Here is a 14,732-nt window from a genome sequence, read left to right as displayed (position 1 = left end):
TAATATATCTTTTTGCTAATGATTCAAGCGCGTTGCATAGATTACGTAAATATTATAGCTATCATCGTTGATATCGTGACCGCGATAAAAGGTGACGATTAATCAGTAATCGTTCACCGCGTCTAATTATAAACATGATACTCGACTCAATGTAGATTCCTACGTGACTATCTATCCATCGTGTTTTTGACCACTAAAGAACTATAATTAATCGGACAATGAGTTGAAAACCCATTGTTCAAAAACCTCTCCGAAATCATTCGAATTTATAGAATGTGAAATCGACCTACTCAATAACAGCTAGCTACTTTTTGCTTTTATATAATTTCATTGTTTCTTCTTTTTATCGCAGACGATAAGTCGAAGACTTCTCTCGAATAACGCCAAACTTCAAACGATCTTGGACCGAGTATCTCAAGATATGGAAAAACTGAAAAGTAAGTGACCGAAGAAAAAGAAAAAGAAAGAAAGAAAAAAAAAAAGATTAATTCTTTGCACTCGAAATGATAACTCTCAACCTCGATTAAAATTTTGTGCTAGCATCGTATCAAAAATTTATCGTTTATGTAGGTAATTAAGTTACTTTTTTTATCAAATATATTCTTTTGACACATTTTATGATAATTGAAATATAAAATCGATCTAAAAAATTTAATTCTTTCGAATTGAAGCAACGTTATGTATGTAATAAAAAAATAATAATATTTATAATTTATTATTAATTTTTATACGCGAATATATTGACGCGAATAAAAAACTAAGTTACGAGAGACGAAAGGTTAAATCGACGATTTCGTAAATATTTACGTGTATTTCATCTTGATTGTGAATGCTTAAAAATAAGAATCCTTTTCAGGAGTGGAGGCAAGACCGGCTGAAGTTCTATTACCGCCATTCGCGGATGGAACTGTCGGTGAATTAGACTGTATTTTATGCTGTCGACTACTTTGGAAACCTGTAACAACACCATGTGGGCATACATATTGTTGGATGTGTTTAGATAGGTGTTTGGATTATTCCTCGGCCTGTCCATTGTGCGTCACATCTCTTGCCGACGTAAGTTGTTTTTCCATTGAAAAATGAAAAAAATTTTGCTTGATAAACATAAATTTCGCTTACATATAATATAATTATTAAATTGCAAATATTTTGATAAGTAATCCGAAATATATATTTTTTACATCGTAACGCTAACGTACTGTAAACTTTTAAACGGTAAAATTAAATCGATTAAATTGATTAAATCGATTCCGCGGCTTGTTAGTCACGAGCCGTTACTCACGGGCAACATTTTGCGAAGATTGAAGGAAGAGGACTCGCTCGGTCGCGTTCTTATAACGACGATTGCAGCTTAAATAAGACAGAATGCTTTCTACCGTTCAACGATGCCTCATAGATCTTTAACGATCATTCTCCGCGGTCTTTGTGGTCACTACTATAAGCTTCCGCGTTTGCAGAGCTATTACCAATTGTCTATATTTAAGGATATTATCGGTTAATGACGAAAATTCTGTTAGTAAGAAGAGAGGTAACCGAGAGAAGCGACACCCGATGATTTTGTGGTATATCTACGATCTTCTTCTTCCTTTCTTTTCTCTAACTATTAATTTTATTTATTCATAATGTATTGCGCAACGACGAACGAACCGAGTTTCTGAGAAAGCATTGCGAGATTTAAACGTACGATATTTCACTATTAAATTAATATCTGCTATAGGAGTTTTTTAAAAGGGTTGCGTTTTGTCTGACGTAATGGATGAGATGAAGCAAGAATACTAACGAATTATTCTTTATTTGCAGTACCTAGCAAGTAGTCAAAAAACTGTGACTGACTTTATAGAAAAGGCTCTGAAGATCATAGCACCAACTGAATATGCAGCTAGAGCAGCGAGTCATCGACTCGAGTTGGTTCAAGGTCTCGGTCTTCTGGACAGCGAACAAATTGCTGTATTTATCTGTACCACTGCATTTCCATGTGTCGCCTGTCCCTTGTTCGTTTACGAGCCTAGATATCGATTGATGGTCAGAAGATGCGTGGAAAGTGGTATCAAACAATTTGGTATCGCTGCGTGTCTAAACAAAGAATCAAGTGGTACTAAAAGGTAAGATATTCGTTTCGTAATAAAATTATCTATCCCTTTCGAGTTTAAAAATTATTCGATTCGATTCCCGATTGATTTGTATTTTCGATATTTTCCTAGGTACGCGGAATATGGTACGATGCTTGAAATTCGGGATCGTGTTTTATTAAAGGATGGTTGTAGTATTCTTAGTACGCTCGGTAGAAGAAGGTTCAGAGTACTTTCTGGTGGTGAGAGAGACGGATATGATACAGCTCATGTTGAATTTCTAAGGGACACAATTGTACAAGGAAATCAATTGTTGAATCTGCTAGAATTACACGATAAGGTATGTATAGATGTACGTTTATTTATATTTGTCAATTGCGAATAGAATAACAATAAGATTCGTCGATTAGATTAGGAGAATACTGTGGACTCTCTTACAGAAAAATAAAAAGCTTCCTGTCTTCGTCGCAGGTACGAGCAAAAGGTAGAAGATGGTGGAACACAGTGCCGTCTTATCAACAATCTGAAATTCAACGAGTTTTCGGTCGCATGCCCGACACAGAAGAGGATTGGCCGAGACTTCCGGACGGACCTTCGTGGACTTGGTGGTTATTAGCCATCTTGCCTCTTGGCCCACAACTTCAAGTTGGTATATTGGGTACTACTAGTTTGGAAAAGAGACTGAGAGCCATCGAGAAGACTTTAGATCACATGGAACAGAGACAACTCACTGTTGCGCCTGCACCATCGGAAGAGACAACAACTTCCTCGAGTATTTGCAGAGATAGACGAGCCATCACGGAGAGGACGGTCTCAGTTTTTCAACAATCCTAGAGATTTTCTACGTCGTCTTTTCTATTCCTCTAGATTTTATTAATAATATCTTCGCTTAAAACTCAAACGCGAAAGGAATAGAAGAACGATCCAATCTTCGACGATGGGGATAGATTAACAGATTCGGGATATATCGATTTTCTCGAATCATTTTACTCGAATCCTTCCTATCTTTCTTCCTTCTTTTTCCTCTCGCGTCCTTTTAATCAAGTATTTTCGCTCGAGTGCTCGCTCCATTAATTCGGCACTCGTTAAACTCTCGATCGGTTGCCTTATCGACGAATTGATACTACGAGCGATTTCGCACGAGCGACATATCTGGTATAACAAAGTAATGTAAAAAATTTATAAGCTAGATCGTTAACCTCGATGAGGCAAGCCGATTTTCTTTCCGCTATTGCAATACGCAAATCTGTTCTTCCAAAATATTATATATATATATATATACATATATATATATATATATATATATATATATATATATATATGTACTATACATTTATGAGTACACATACGGCTGATAACGTTTACCGATGAAGAGCTGATTATATGAGGTTTTAACGCGTCATAAAAAATTTCTTTAGCTCTTACATCGTTTCAAGTCCGATGCACACTTTATGAACAAATAATCAAACCTTCGACCAAAAAGATAAATACTTTTTATTAAAAATGTTACTACTCTTCATGCTCTCTTTTCAGCTCTTTATCCATTTCTCTTTTTGTATCTATACATATACGTATACATATAACGTCTCTCTTTCAGCTCTTCAAAATCAGTCGCTATCGTTGCTAAACGATTCATAATCCGGCCACTTTTTCAGCCGGATGAAATGAATTTTTTCGAAATTTTCGTCGTTCCTTCTATTTAACGGCGCGAGGAGCACTTTTAAAGCGGCACGAAATGTAGACTTTTTATACCACTCAAATTTATTCCGTCATCCATAAGACTTCTCGACCACGCTAGCGTATAGTAATTTATTTTCATGTTACTTTTAATATCATCGATTCTTAGAGGTAGAAAGTCTAACGAACTAGAAACGTCATATCAATCATGCAATCAAGTATTTACAGGAAGAATAGATACATTTTCGTTAGAGAATATATTACGATGACACTATGGTAAAAGAAAAAAAGTACACTCTACTACTATTTGAATAAATATTATAAAATTTCTATCGTTAGCACCAACGACGCCGTCAATACTTTTTTGTATCGACGACGAGGATAATCGTCCGCGAATTCGCACTATCAATATTTTTCCTATCGAAAGTATATGAACGTATGAAAGAAGAAAGAAAACTTTTTTCATCCTTTTATAATCGTTATGAATCATTATTATTATAACGTAGACAAGTACGTACGCGAATATAACTAACATAATTTGTTGTTTTCGCGACGATTAAATTAAAATTATACTTTAGATTTATACTCTATTCTCTAAACTTTTACGAAGTTGTGAATCATGCATTGTGATATTATTCTATAGCCTAACTTGTATATTATTACTAAAGCAACATTACAAATATTATGTAATGCTACGTGACTTTCCATTTTTACTTCAACATTTCTATATTTATCTTCATCTCTTCATATTGAACATTGTAATAAAATATTATGAAATCGAAGCTTTACGGTTTACATTTGTTACAACTACCATATTTATTATAAGTAATAAAATAATACACGATAATCTTGATGTTTCGATATCGTCAAGATCGTCCCGTTTCGTTTTCTGTTTTACGATTGGTCATCGTGTAATTGGTATCCAATTGAAATAATTCGATCGATCGTTTCTCTTCGCTCTCCTTTGCAACTTTCAATATTTTCGTGTAGTAGAACGAAATCAATCAAAGAGATCGGGATCGATGTAGAAGCCTCGAGAACAGGGAGAAGCCGAGTATGATTGGTAAGGTTGAATATTTGGAAAAATATTTGGTGGCACCACCACCAAGCAGAGACTACTATGGCCTTAAAATTCTTCAGGACGAGGTGTCAGCGATGATCATCAAAGATTTTTTCATCTATATAACCTCTTATTTTGTTTTCGTTTTACTTCTTCCCTTAGGTGATACTCTATATCTGGAAAATATCTCACGGACCTCATAAAACGCCGATTTCTCGTTGTACCAAATTTTTTGAATTCGATCAGGACAAAGCTTTGCAGGAAGATATAAGTCGATTTTTCGGTATGATTCAAATCTATATTTAGGAGTTTAATTAAAATGATTTTTAGATTGAGGATTCAAGAAAAACAATTTTCCTTTATTAAATACAATTTCATGCTACTTTCTTATTTCTTCTTCTTCTTTTTCTTTTTTTTTTTTTTTTTTTCTTTGCAATGAGACAGGTAAGCACTTCGTAAATTACGTTAAAAATATCGCAGAAGGAAAAGGGAATACGCTTTTGACATTACCACGATCTTCGATCGGTAAAATCATTGATTTTCTTAAGATCGAAGATATCGTCAATTTATCATCTTTGTCACGTATTGCAAACGTAGTAAGTAATCGATGCGATACGCGAAAAGAAATTCATTTAAAAATGACTTTTAATAATTATTAACGATCAGATCTTTAGCGATAATTTCATCTGGGAAGCTTTATATAGAAGGCACAAGAGGTTCAATATTCGTAGAGAGGAAAGAGAATACGCTATGGCTTATGGTTGGAAACAAGCTTTCAAAGAAAAACAAATGGCTATTTCTACCGGACTACACAAAGTATGGAAATTTTTATTAGACGAGTGATAACGATCGTGTATATATATATATATATATATATATATATATATCGATAGATTCTAATGTTTTATACTTTCATAGATACCAGGATCAACGATCAAACATGAAAACTTAAAAATGCAGCATCGATTGATTAAATCCATAAGCGGACCATTAAAAACTGCATCCAAAACATCAAGTTCATCTATGAACAGCGAAACTGTAACACCTTTGCAAATTACTCAAAAAAATGCAGAGACGAATTTAACGAAATCATTTAGAAATAACGTGATCGATAATACTACTAAAACGATTCAGATAGATAAGAAAATAAATACAAACATCAAAAAGATTAATAACGTGAAAGTGAGTAAACCGCAAAACACAAAGAGTGTTATTAAAGAAAAGTCGAATGTAAGGAAAACAGAATCGAAGCATGATGTTCGTGAATCATTTTCTGATTCGATGACGGTCACTCGGAAAAGTGGTATAACGCAACGAAATCAAAAATCTGTTGTTACCGCGAAAAATACTAATACGACAATAGATATAACCGGGAAAGGTAAATTCGGTGATTCTAAAAAGAATGTACATAATAAAAGTACTCTATCGATGATAAAATCGAACGATGGAACTGCAACAGGTCAACAAATCAAAAACAAATCTCGATCTAAAAATAAAACCAAGACGAAGGCATTAATACAAAATAATTCGAACGTTTTAAGTACTGACAAATCTTTTTTGGACGAATCATTGGTCATGAAAAATGAAAATTTCGAATTGGCTTATCTGATAGAAGAAAGTCTAAAGAGAATTCGTAGTCCCAGGACAGTATTTGATTACGATTTTAGTTATCTCAGGGATTCGAAAACTTTTTCTGATTCAACAAAAAAGAAAGAGGAAACTGGTAAAACAATAAGTACGACGAAAGATTCGAAGCGAGATCAAGGCAATACAAGACTCGATCGTCTATCGGAAAATTCTGATTCCATGACTACATTATCGAATGATTCTATAATAAACGATGTTAAGGCGAATGAATCGGATCATTCTGCTATTAAAATTCCAATGAGTGAAAAAAATAAATCCTGGGATTCAAAAATGACCACATTATCGAATGATTCTATAATCGATAACGTTAAAGCGAATGAATCGGATCGTTCTATGATCAAAATTCCAATAAGAGAAGAAAACAAATCTCGAGATTCGAAAATTATTACTGGTCGAAATGAAACGATCGAACGTGTCATCGATTTTAATAAAAATTCTCCTAAAAAAAGTCCAAAAATAAAGGATGAAATGGATAAGAAATATTGTATCCCTAAAGGGATTCAAATGTCCATTAAAAGTCCAAAAATAATGGATGAAATGGATAAGAAATATTCTATCCCTAAAGGAGTTTTAAATAGTATTGATATAATGAAATCTTTAAAGTCAAGTAATCCGGTGATTAAATCGACCACAATATCCGGGAAAAATTTCATGACGACTGCTACGAACCGATTTGCCTTAAAAAAAATGTAAATGAGTTGCGAAAGGATCAAGTAATATAACACAATTGAAAGAACGTATTCATGCAATCCAAGACAAGCATGGTAAACGATATGATAACTCGTATGACGTAACACATTACGCAAAAAAGTTAAAATTTTCATTCAAACAAAAAATTCTTATTCGTCATTAATATCTCGTATCATCCTGACAATGAATTGAAATGTTTCTATATATGATCACAATTTGATGATATGTCCTTAAATACATAAGTTTTCGTCTAACATCGTATTTACATTGTCACTATTTTGAAAATAAATTTTAGCTTTAACATAAGCAGAGTAAAATGTTTTTTAAAAATTTTAGTCTCTTCCTGATCCTCATATATCATATCGATATTAATTTCGAAAATATCTTTTATATGTTATATGTAATGTTTAAAAACGTATTATTCCATTAGATATATATATATAATACAAGAATTCCCTAATTGTTACGTCAACTAATAGCAATTGTATATACTTTCCACAATTATTTCAATTTTATATAATTTCATAAATTTTTACGAGATGAATCTCGTAATGATTCTCTCGAGTAATGATACTCGACTATAAATAACAATACGAATGTTATCAAACAATACGAATATTGACTTAAAAAATTTGATTAGAACCATCAAACTTTATTGTCATTATTAAGCCTGACACTATCAGTGCATTTATGCCATTTGGAGAAAGCAACACGAATGTTTTCTCTGTATAATTATTATTTAAAATGCATATAATTATTACTTATATGCATATTAATTAATAAATATTTTCAACGTAAAAATGAAATTTGTGCATTATCATAAATTGCATAATTTTCAAAGTGTGAAATCAAAAACTCACCTTCGTATATTTCCAATTTCAATGCAATCACATTTGCTATAATGAATTTTTGAACACACGTTTCATTTTTAGCTGTATGAATCACCGTTATAATACATAATATCTCGAATACTTTGATCACACCTGCTTTTACCATTATACACATGTAAAATTGACAATTTCTCTCACTGTATTCGATATCAGGATATCACGTGGCATCCGCTCTTAAGATAATTTTTTTTTAATTTTAATTGACGATATCGCAATTCGTACCCTTATTTCATCAACGATCATAGCTTTATACAATTTCATTTTCTCATAATTCTATACGATAATTCGATAAGTAAAAATTCATAAAATCTTTACAAGGAATGAAACTACCGCCATGGTTCGGTCTCATTATACATCCTTTCTATATTATCGCGTAGCATTTTTTCTTGATCTGCAATGAAAGAGATATTTTAAAATATATCACATAAAATTTCATTAAACAAAAAAAGAAAAAGAAAATGTAGAAATGTTAGTAACAATAAAAAGAGATACAATGTTAATTTATATTTACCTCCCGTTAAATTTGCAATCACGCACTGTTTTCTGAGAAACTCCAAACAAAGGGCACGGGAGAGACCGAAGGCGTGCATGTTACAGGTAAAAGTACTAAAAAGATATGATAAAATACAATAATCGAAAACTTCTTCGATATTGATTGAATTTTAATACGTACCCTAATTGCCCGAAGACTATATTAGCTTGAAATTTTCTATCTTCTGCTGCAATCGCTTCCTGATCAAGAGATTTTGGTCTCGGTGGTACTGGTCTTAAAGCTCTTTCACATTGTACAGCATCGAAAAAAGCTGCGGTCCAAAACCTCATTGATGTCCAGATTGGTTGAACGCGTAAATGAGTATAAAGATACTCTCGATATGGTTCCAAGCCTGGTACCTCAACTAATCGAAAATAAAACAACGATTAAAATTTCATAATTTCGATTTACTTTATTCACGAATACTAACCTTCGTGATAAAAAGTAAAACACATATTCATTAGATTTTTGGCTGGCGCAAAATCGTCAGCTTCATGGCATTCGAAAAGTGCCACGGCAAAATGTTGAGCGAGTGAATAAAATGAAGCTTCTGTTACACACGCACGTGCTCTTCTCGCATTAACCACTCTGGAGAACCATATTCTACCGGATTCCGTCTATAAATTTATTCGTCTCATTAATAACAATATCATCGATGTTTATATACATAGAATTATTTATAAACAGATAAATGATATAACTAGACGAGAATAAATTTAAAAAGAAGTAAATAAATAAACTGTTCCATTCTTTTTTTTTTTCTTTTTGAGTAAAACCAAAACGTTTTATCATCGTCATAAAATCTACTTATCAAATATACATTGTATCTACTATAAACAAATATATACATGTATTATATTTACATGTATATAATAACTAGTAAGCGATAATATATCTTATACATCTATACATACGTATAAAAATATTTTACGTACAAGGACCATTTGACCGAAATTTGCCTTTTGTTCTTGATCTATGGTATTTGGAGCCTCGAAAAGCAAAGGAACAAAAGTTTTCATAAAATCAGCAGCTGCCTCTTCCGATTGGCTATCAGCCGATAAACTAGATGCCCAGGATTGAACGGAACTGGAGGAACCTAAGAACATAAACATAAAAGTTCGATGATTAAAATGATGAAGAAGAGATGTTTAATTTTCTAAAATAGTATCTTTATACTTAATATATTTACCTGATCTTTGCCAAAATCTACGTCCATCCATGTTCGAATCTAAACTGGTACTGGGGCCATAACCATCCTGATCGCTGGTCGAATCGCTGCTACAAGGCATATCTGAAATAGTATTCTACTAACCATCACCCTTGTTTACGATAAAACCATTATTATCTAACGTGTTTACAATACACGTCAAAAGCGTTTATACGGCCAGTCGTGTCGCGAGTTCTGTTCGTATCAATTGCGATAATAAATCCAGTCTAGCGTATCCCGCAATAAAACGGCAAGAAGAGAACATGATCTCTATAGGGTATAACTAAAAAAAGATAAGGATGTTTAGACGGTGCTAGTACACGTATTATAATTCAATATCGCTAACTAGATGTGCGTTTTAACTAGCACATTTTTTTTTATGGGATTACATTACAACACTACATAATTTTTTTTATAGCTTCCCTTAGCCAGCTTCTACCTCACCAGCGAGATCTTATGTAATTATTATGGCGTACAAATTTTCTACAACTCATTTACAGAAAACTTTTCTGAAACATTAACTTTTCCTAATGTTACGAATTATCTCTATTTCTTCTTCTTCTTCTTCTTCTTCTTCTCTCTTCTCTCTCTCTCTCTCTCTCTCTCTCTCTCTCTCTTTCTTTTTCTCTTTTTTTTCTCTCAAAGACCTTTTTTCTTTTTAAAGGAAGCACCAGACGACAAAGTACACAAAAACACGAAGGGAAAGGTCGAGTGCTTAGAAGCACATAGATAAGCGGGTAACAGTGTAGATTCTTTTATCTTTTATTAAAGAAACATGAAATATCGAGGAAATGGAAGGGGGGAAGCTACGATCTCACTAATTGCACCTACATAACGTCAACAAAAACAGGGTGAGATGTTTCGCGTAAGAAAAACCTGGCGTGGTGTTACACAAAAAAGGGGTGGTACACTAACGTCTATTTACCTAACCGAAAAATGACCGTCTGATAGCGGGTCGGAGCCCTTGCTTTATTGGAAAAGAAAGAAAAAAATAAGATATAGAGTTTATTATTATTGTCCTCAAATAATAAAGAAAATATGTCATAATAGATATTAATATCATAGGAGAATTATTTTAATTTTACTATATACTCTTGATATATTTATTTACCTGTTTTATAATTCAATTTATCATAAGGATCAGGTCCGGTAGCTTTGATGTCCTTTTCTTGAAGTGGTTCTATACTCTCTTGGCTATCTCTATCTGGACTGTTATCCTCATATTCATTAGATTTATCTTCTTGTCTCTTGCGCGATGTTGATCTCGATGAAGCTATTTCCTCATACGTCATTCCACGTGGATACTTCCTCGAATTTCTCGACAAGCTGGCACTACCTTGTCGCTCCAATTTATGCCTCGCCATTGCTTCGTAATCCTCATATGACAAGCCTGCACCAAATCTAAAAATGAATATTCAAATATTGTTCCGGATCATTTATCTCTATTTTATTAGAGCTTAAACAGATATAAACATGCTTCGAGTTATAAAAATAATAAACATTATTTCTAATAAATAATTAATTACAAAATAATAATATAATTGTTAAACAATTTATATTGCCTTTGATTGATGTAATGTTATTGAAGTAATGTTATAGAGAGAAAAATTACCGCATATTTTAATGTACACATCAGTATGATGGATTTCGATAAAAATTAAAAGATATAAAATTAATTGTAACAAATCTATATGTATAAGATAGATCTGTCTATTTATTATCTAGACATGCTCAAGTTTGTCTAGCTTATATTTATCCGTATACTTTCTCATTGAGAATAAGTGGTAGAAAGGGACAATAATAAAAAGAAAAAAGATCTCAGCTTGCCTTGGAAGTCTCAATTTTCTACGCGCCAAGTGCTCTTCTTCTTTCACTGGTTGATGGGGAGGTGACGAGGGAGTTGAGGATGGTGTTGTTAATTCATTCTCTTCTAAACTATTACTCAATGCTGATCCTATTCTATTCCCTAAGCCTTGAAGGTATTCGCCGCTACCACCTAAAGCGGATCTTACAGTTCTGAGAGCTCCTCGAGTACGACCAATTAAAGAGCCTCCTGCCGTCGATGGCAAAGCCGTTGTAACGTCCACCATATCTTCTAATGCAAAATTATTCAAGTAAATTTTTTATAAAGAAAAGAAAATAATAGGGAAAAGTTGTTAAAGTCTAAAATATTTCAAAACATACAAATGTTAAATAAAATCCCATTGTATTAGATTATAATGAATTAATCAAAAAATTATATCTATTGTATTTAATTTTTTTTTTTAATATTCCCAACACGAACAAAAGTAAATTTCATTTACAAATTTTTTTCGTTATATGTCATTGTTCATTTAGGTTATATATTTATTGTTAAATGTTGTTTATATTTAGTAATAAAAAAAAAAATGAGACAACAACTGAATTAAATGATCATTACATATTTGACAACTCTTCCCTATGAGAAATTTTAGCGCAGAGAAATATTTTAAACTATCTTCTCGTCGATATCGTCCGATTAAAATTCGAATGTATTTTATATTCGAGTAGAAAGATGATTAAGTACGTAAAGGTAAAAAAAAAACCAATCTTAGATTAAAAAAAAAAAAGAAAATAAAACTAGACAAGAAAATAAAATAAGGAAAAAATAAAAAAAAGACAATCTTAAATATACATTGTACTCGTCAATGTATGTATGTAGGTATATAGGTCATCTCACTTGGTTGCCTATGAGAATACATTCACGAGTTTAAACCTACGCATATCCATAGATAAATGTAAAAATTTGAATGAAAGGAATTTTTAATGTTGAGAACTCCATTATGAATAGTAGAATACGTGAGACATGTATATAAAATTAATGATTTAATGAAAAATCCCGAAGACTATCCTATAGGACGATAAATTAAAATGAAAACAACTTGCCATGCATTTACAATATTGGAGGAATATGAAATAATGCGCATGATGTATATAGATGTTGAAAATCGATAGATTTATCAATAAAACAAACTTAGATACTGAATATCATATCACGAGAATTGTTAAGCGTATTTGTTCGTACCCGACGAATGAATTAAATATATCTACTTCGAACTATGTAGATATATCTATACCTAGAATATAGGTAAGTATATCATCATTTAAATTATTAAAATAGTTCTTAACAATAAATTAATAATGTTATAGAATTTTTCTATCCGGTATATTTTACCGTCGAATTTGCTAATATAATTATATTATAATTATATTTATTTAATCAATTAATTAAATAAATATAAATATTTTTTATTTTTTATTATTGCATATAATATTGTTAATAGGAATGATCAATGTTACTATTAAATTATAAAATCCTATTATTTGATAATTATTCTTCTAATCATATTTATATTAATCTCAGTAATTAAAAAAGCAATCTTTTATATAATAAAATTATGTAAATAATTATTTAATACGAAATTTTTAATTTAAAAATTCACTAAATCAACCAAATGCGATCTGTCTTTATGATCTCATTCTTGGATATACATTATAATCACCGCGGATATCCTTTCGCGATAACGTTATTAATGAGAGTTATCGTTGAAAATGTTTTATAAAATTTTAAGCGAATAATACGCATTTTTAATTCTTCTTGGGAAATATCAAATTATATGTCTTAATAAGGAACCGCTATATATAATTTGAAAATTATGATAAAGACAGAGAAAGAGAGAGAGAGAGAGGGGGGGGAGAGAGAGAAGAGAAAGAAAATGAGAAAAGAACGAATACGCGGAATATAAACTTCTTTAGATTATTGATTTTACCTGCATTCATATATCGAACATTTGATGCGATAAGATAGTTAAATTAGCATAGCGCTCGTTACCGAGGATGATGCAAATGTTCGGATTAGTATAAAAAAAGAAACATATGTCTATTGATCATGTAAGACGTATCGACAATGAAAAAGACGTCTATTTCCTTTTTCCTTGAAATGATTTATTATAGGTATATGATAAGACCATATTTTACACCACAATATCCTTGGAATATTGTCTTCATAATGTATGAAACAATAAAGATGAACAATAATTACTGGTTAATTATCGTAAAAAAAAATGTAATAAATGACTTTAAACAAAAATATTAATCGTTCGGAGAAAAGTTAGATATTACGTGCATGCTTAGTTCTGATTCAGAACAATGAAAGGCCGCAATGTGATCAAATGATCGATTAAAGCTAACAATAAATAAAGGAATCATGCGATAAGATGCCGGTAAAGTAAAGTGCATTGACTCGAAGTCAAAGATTAAATGTAATTAAACGCATCGTCAGAAAACACAAATAACTGCAATGCAGCTCTATCTATATCACATTCCTTTCATCATGCGGGTCGTTGCAAAATCTATCTCAGGTTTCTTGTTCCTTTTTTCGTTTTTTTTTTTCTTTATCTATATTATGCGATTTTTTTATACAATTGTTGATCTTTTTTCAAAACGATTTTTTTTTTGCTTAAAGTTATCGAAATTAATTCGAAATAACGTAAAGAAAACTATAATAAAGCAAAAGTTGTTCTCTCGATAACATATGCAATATCAAGATAAAAATATAATGTACATACCTTTTATTATTAATATTTATAGTTTCAACGTGACACTTTTGTCTTTTCTTAACACCATATACAAATAATCGTAATCGATAAAACTCGATCACATCTTCGAGTTTCGTTTAAAAACGCACCAAAAAACACTCTAACAGATTTACATAAATATTCAAATCGACGTCAGCCTATGTCTTATTCGCTTTTAAAAGCGCGATTTCAAATAAAACTTTACGTTATGGTGTATGTCAATGAATTAAATTTCCAAAACTGGCTGTTTTATCAATGAAATATGACAGATCGTAAAAGTAACGTTTGAACAGAAACCTCCGTCGATTTGCGCTACGCTAAGTGTTGCAGCTGCTTACGTTTCTTTCAATACAGCTCGCATTACG

At 31.7% G+C, this 14,732-nt stretch overlaps 3 protein-coding genes across 7 annotated transcripts in view; 2 read left to right on the top strand and 1 right to left on the bottom strand.

Moving 5' to 3' along the window:
- Positions 1–4,528, top strand: part of LOC124951356 (LON peptidase N-terminal domain and RING finger protein 1) — a 26,104-nt gene extending 21,576 nt beyond the window's left edge. For 2 of the 3 annotated variants that reach the window (XM_047499643.1, XM_047499645.1), the window contains exons 5-9: positions 353–437; positions 857–1,056; positions 1,801–2,102; positions 2,202–2,409; positions 2,541–4,528. In XM_047499643.1, coding sequence (XP_047355599.1) covers positions 353–437; positions 857–1,056; positions 1,801–2,102; positions 2,202–2,409; positions 2,541–2,903 — 1,158 coding nt within the window. In that variant the 3' untranslated portion in view covers positions 2,904–4,528. Of the gene's footprint in view, positions 1–352; positions 438–856; positions 1,057–1,800; positions 2,103–2,201; positions 2,410–2,509 lie in introns of all 3 variants that reach the window. The other variant, XM_047499644.1, reaches the window with a different exon arrangement.
- LOC124951358 (uncharacterized protein KIAA0513) lies at positions 2,413–14,732 on the bottom strand. 3 transcript variants are annotated; one of them, XM_047499650.1, is made up of 10 exons: positions 14,359–14,732; positions 11,600–11,867; positions 10,884–11,173; positions 10,698–10,739; positions 9,755–9,856; positions 9,501–9,661; positions 8,996–9,182; positions 8,707–8,929; positions 8,545–8,639; positions 2,413–8,424 (listed from the first exon to the last, which is right to left on the bottom strand). In XM_047499650.1, exons 2-10 carry the CDS (start codon positions 11,860–11,862, stop codon positions 8,360–8,362), a joined length of 1,428 nt encoding a protein of 475 aa, XP_047355606.1. In that variant the 5' UTR covers positions 11,863–11,867; positions 14,359–14,732; the 3' UTR covers positions 2,413–8,359. The 3 variants fall into 3 exon arrangements, with proteins under 3 accessions (XP_047355606.1, XP_047355607.1, XP_047355609.1); XM_047499651.1 differs by having other exon boundaries at positions 11,600–11,864; XM_047499653.1 differs by lacking the exon at positions 10,698–10,739.
- On the top strand, positions 4,582–7,447 carry LOC124951359. The gene is made up of 5 exons (XM_047499654.1): positions 4,582–4,892; positions 4,969–5,089; positions 5,251–5,402; positions 5,473–5,622; positions 5,725–7,447. Exons 1-5 carry the CDS (start codon positions 4,803–4,805, stop codon positions 7,144–7,146), a joined length of 1,935 nt encoding a protein of 644 aa, XP_047355610.1. The 5' UTR covers positions 4,582–4,802; the 3' UTR covers positions 7,147–7,447.

This window comes from Vespa velutina, chromosome 8 (assembly GCF_912470025.1).
Source record: "Vespa velutina chromosome 8, iVesVel2.1, whole genome shotgun sequence".
Classification (NCBI taxonomy): Eukaryota; Metazoa; Arthropoda; class Insecta; order Hymenoptera; family Vespidae; genus Vespa; species Vespa velutina.
The sequence above is the reverse complement of the archived record's forward strand: the minus strand, read 5'-3'. Positions and strand labels throughout refer to the sequence as shown.

What these genes read in the sequence shown, in the direction of transcription:
- LOC124951358 (XM_047499650.1), bottom strand. Translation starts at nt 11,862, where the DNA reads ATGGTGGACGTTACAACGGCTTTGCCATCGACGGCAGGAGGCTCTTTA. An exon ending in ATTTCGGTCAAATGGTCCTT is followed by an intron (nt 9,183 to 9,500) that starts GTACGTAAAATA and finishes ATAAATTTATAG; the next exon opens with ACGGAATCCGGTAGAATATG. An exon ending in TTTTACTTTTTATCACGAAG is followed by an intron (nt 8,930 to 8,995) that starts GTTAGTATTCGT and finishes ATTTTCGATTAG; the next exon opens with TTGAGGTACCAGGCTTGGAA.
- LOC124951359 (XM_047499654.1), top strand. Translation starts at nt 4,803, where the DNA reads ATGATTGGTAAGGTTGAATATTTGGAAAAATATTTGGTGGCACCACCA. An exon ending in TTAAAATTCTTCAGGACGAG is followed by an intron (nt 4,893 to 4,968) that starts GTGTCAGCGATG and finishes TTCTTCCCTTAG; the next exon opens with GTGATACTCTATATCTGGAA. An exon ending in TGTCACGTATTGCAAACGTA is followed by an intron (nt 5,403 to 5,472) that starts GTAAGTAATCGA and finishes ATTAACGATCAG; the next exon opens with ATCTTTAGCGATAATTTCAT.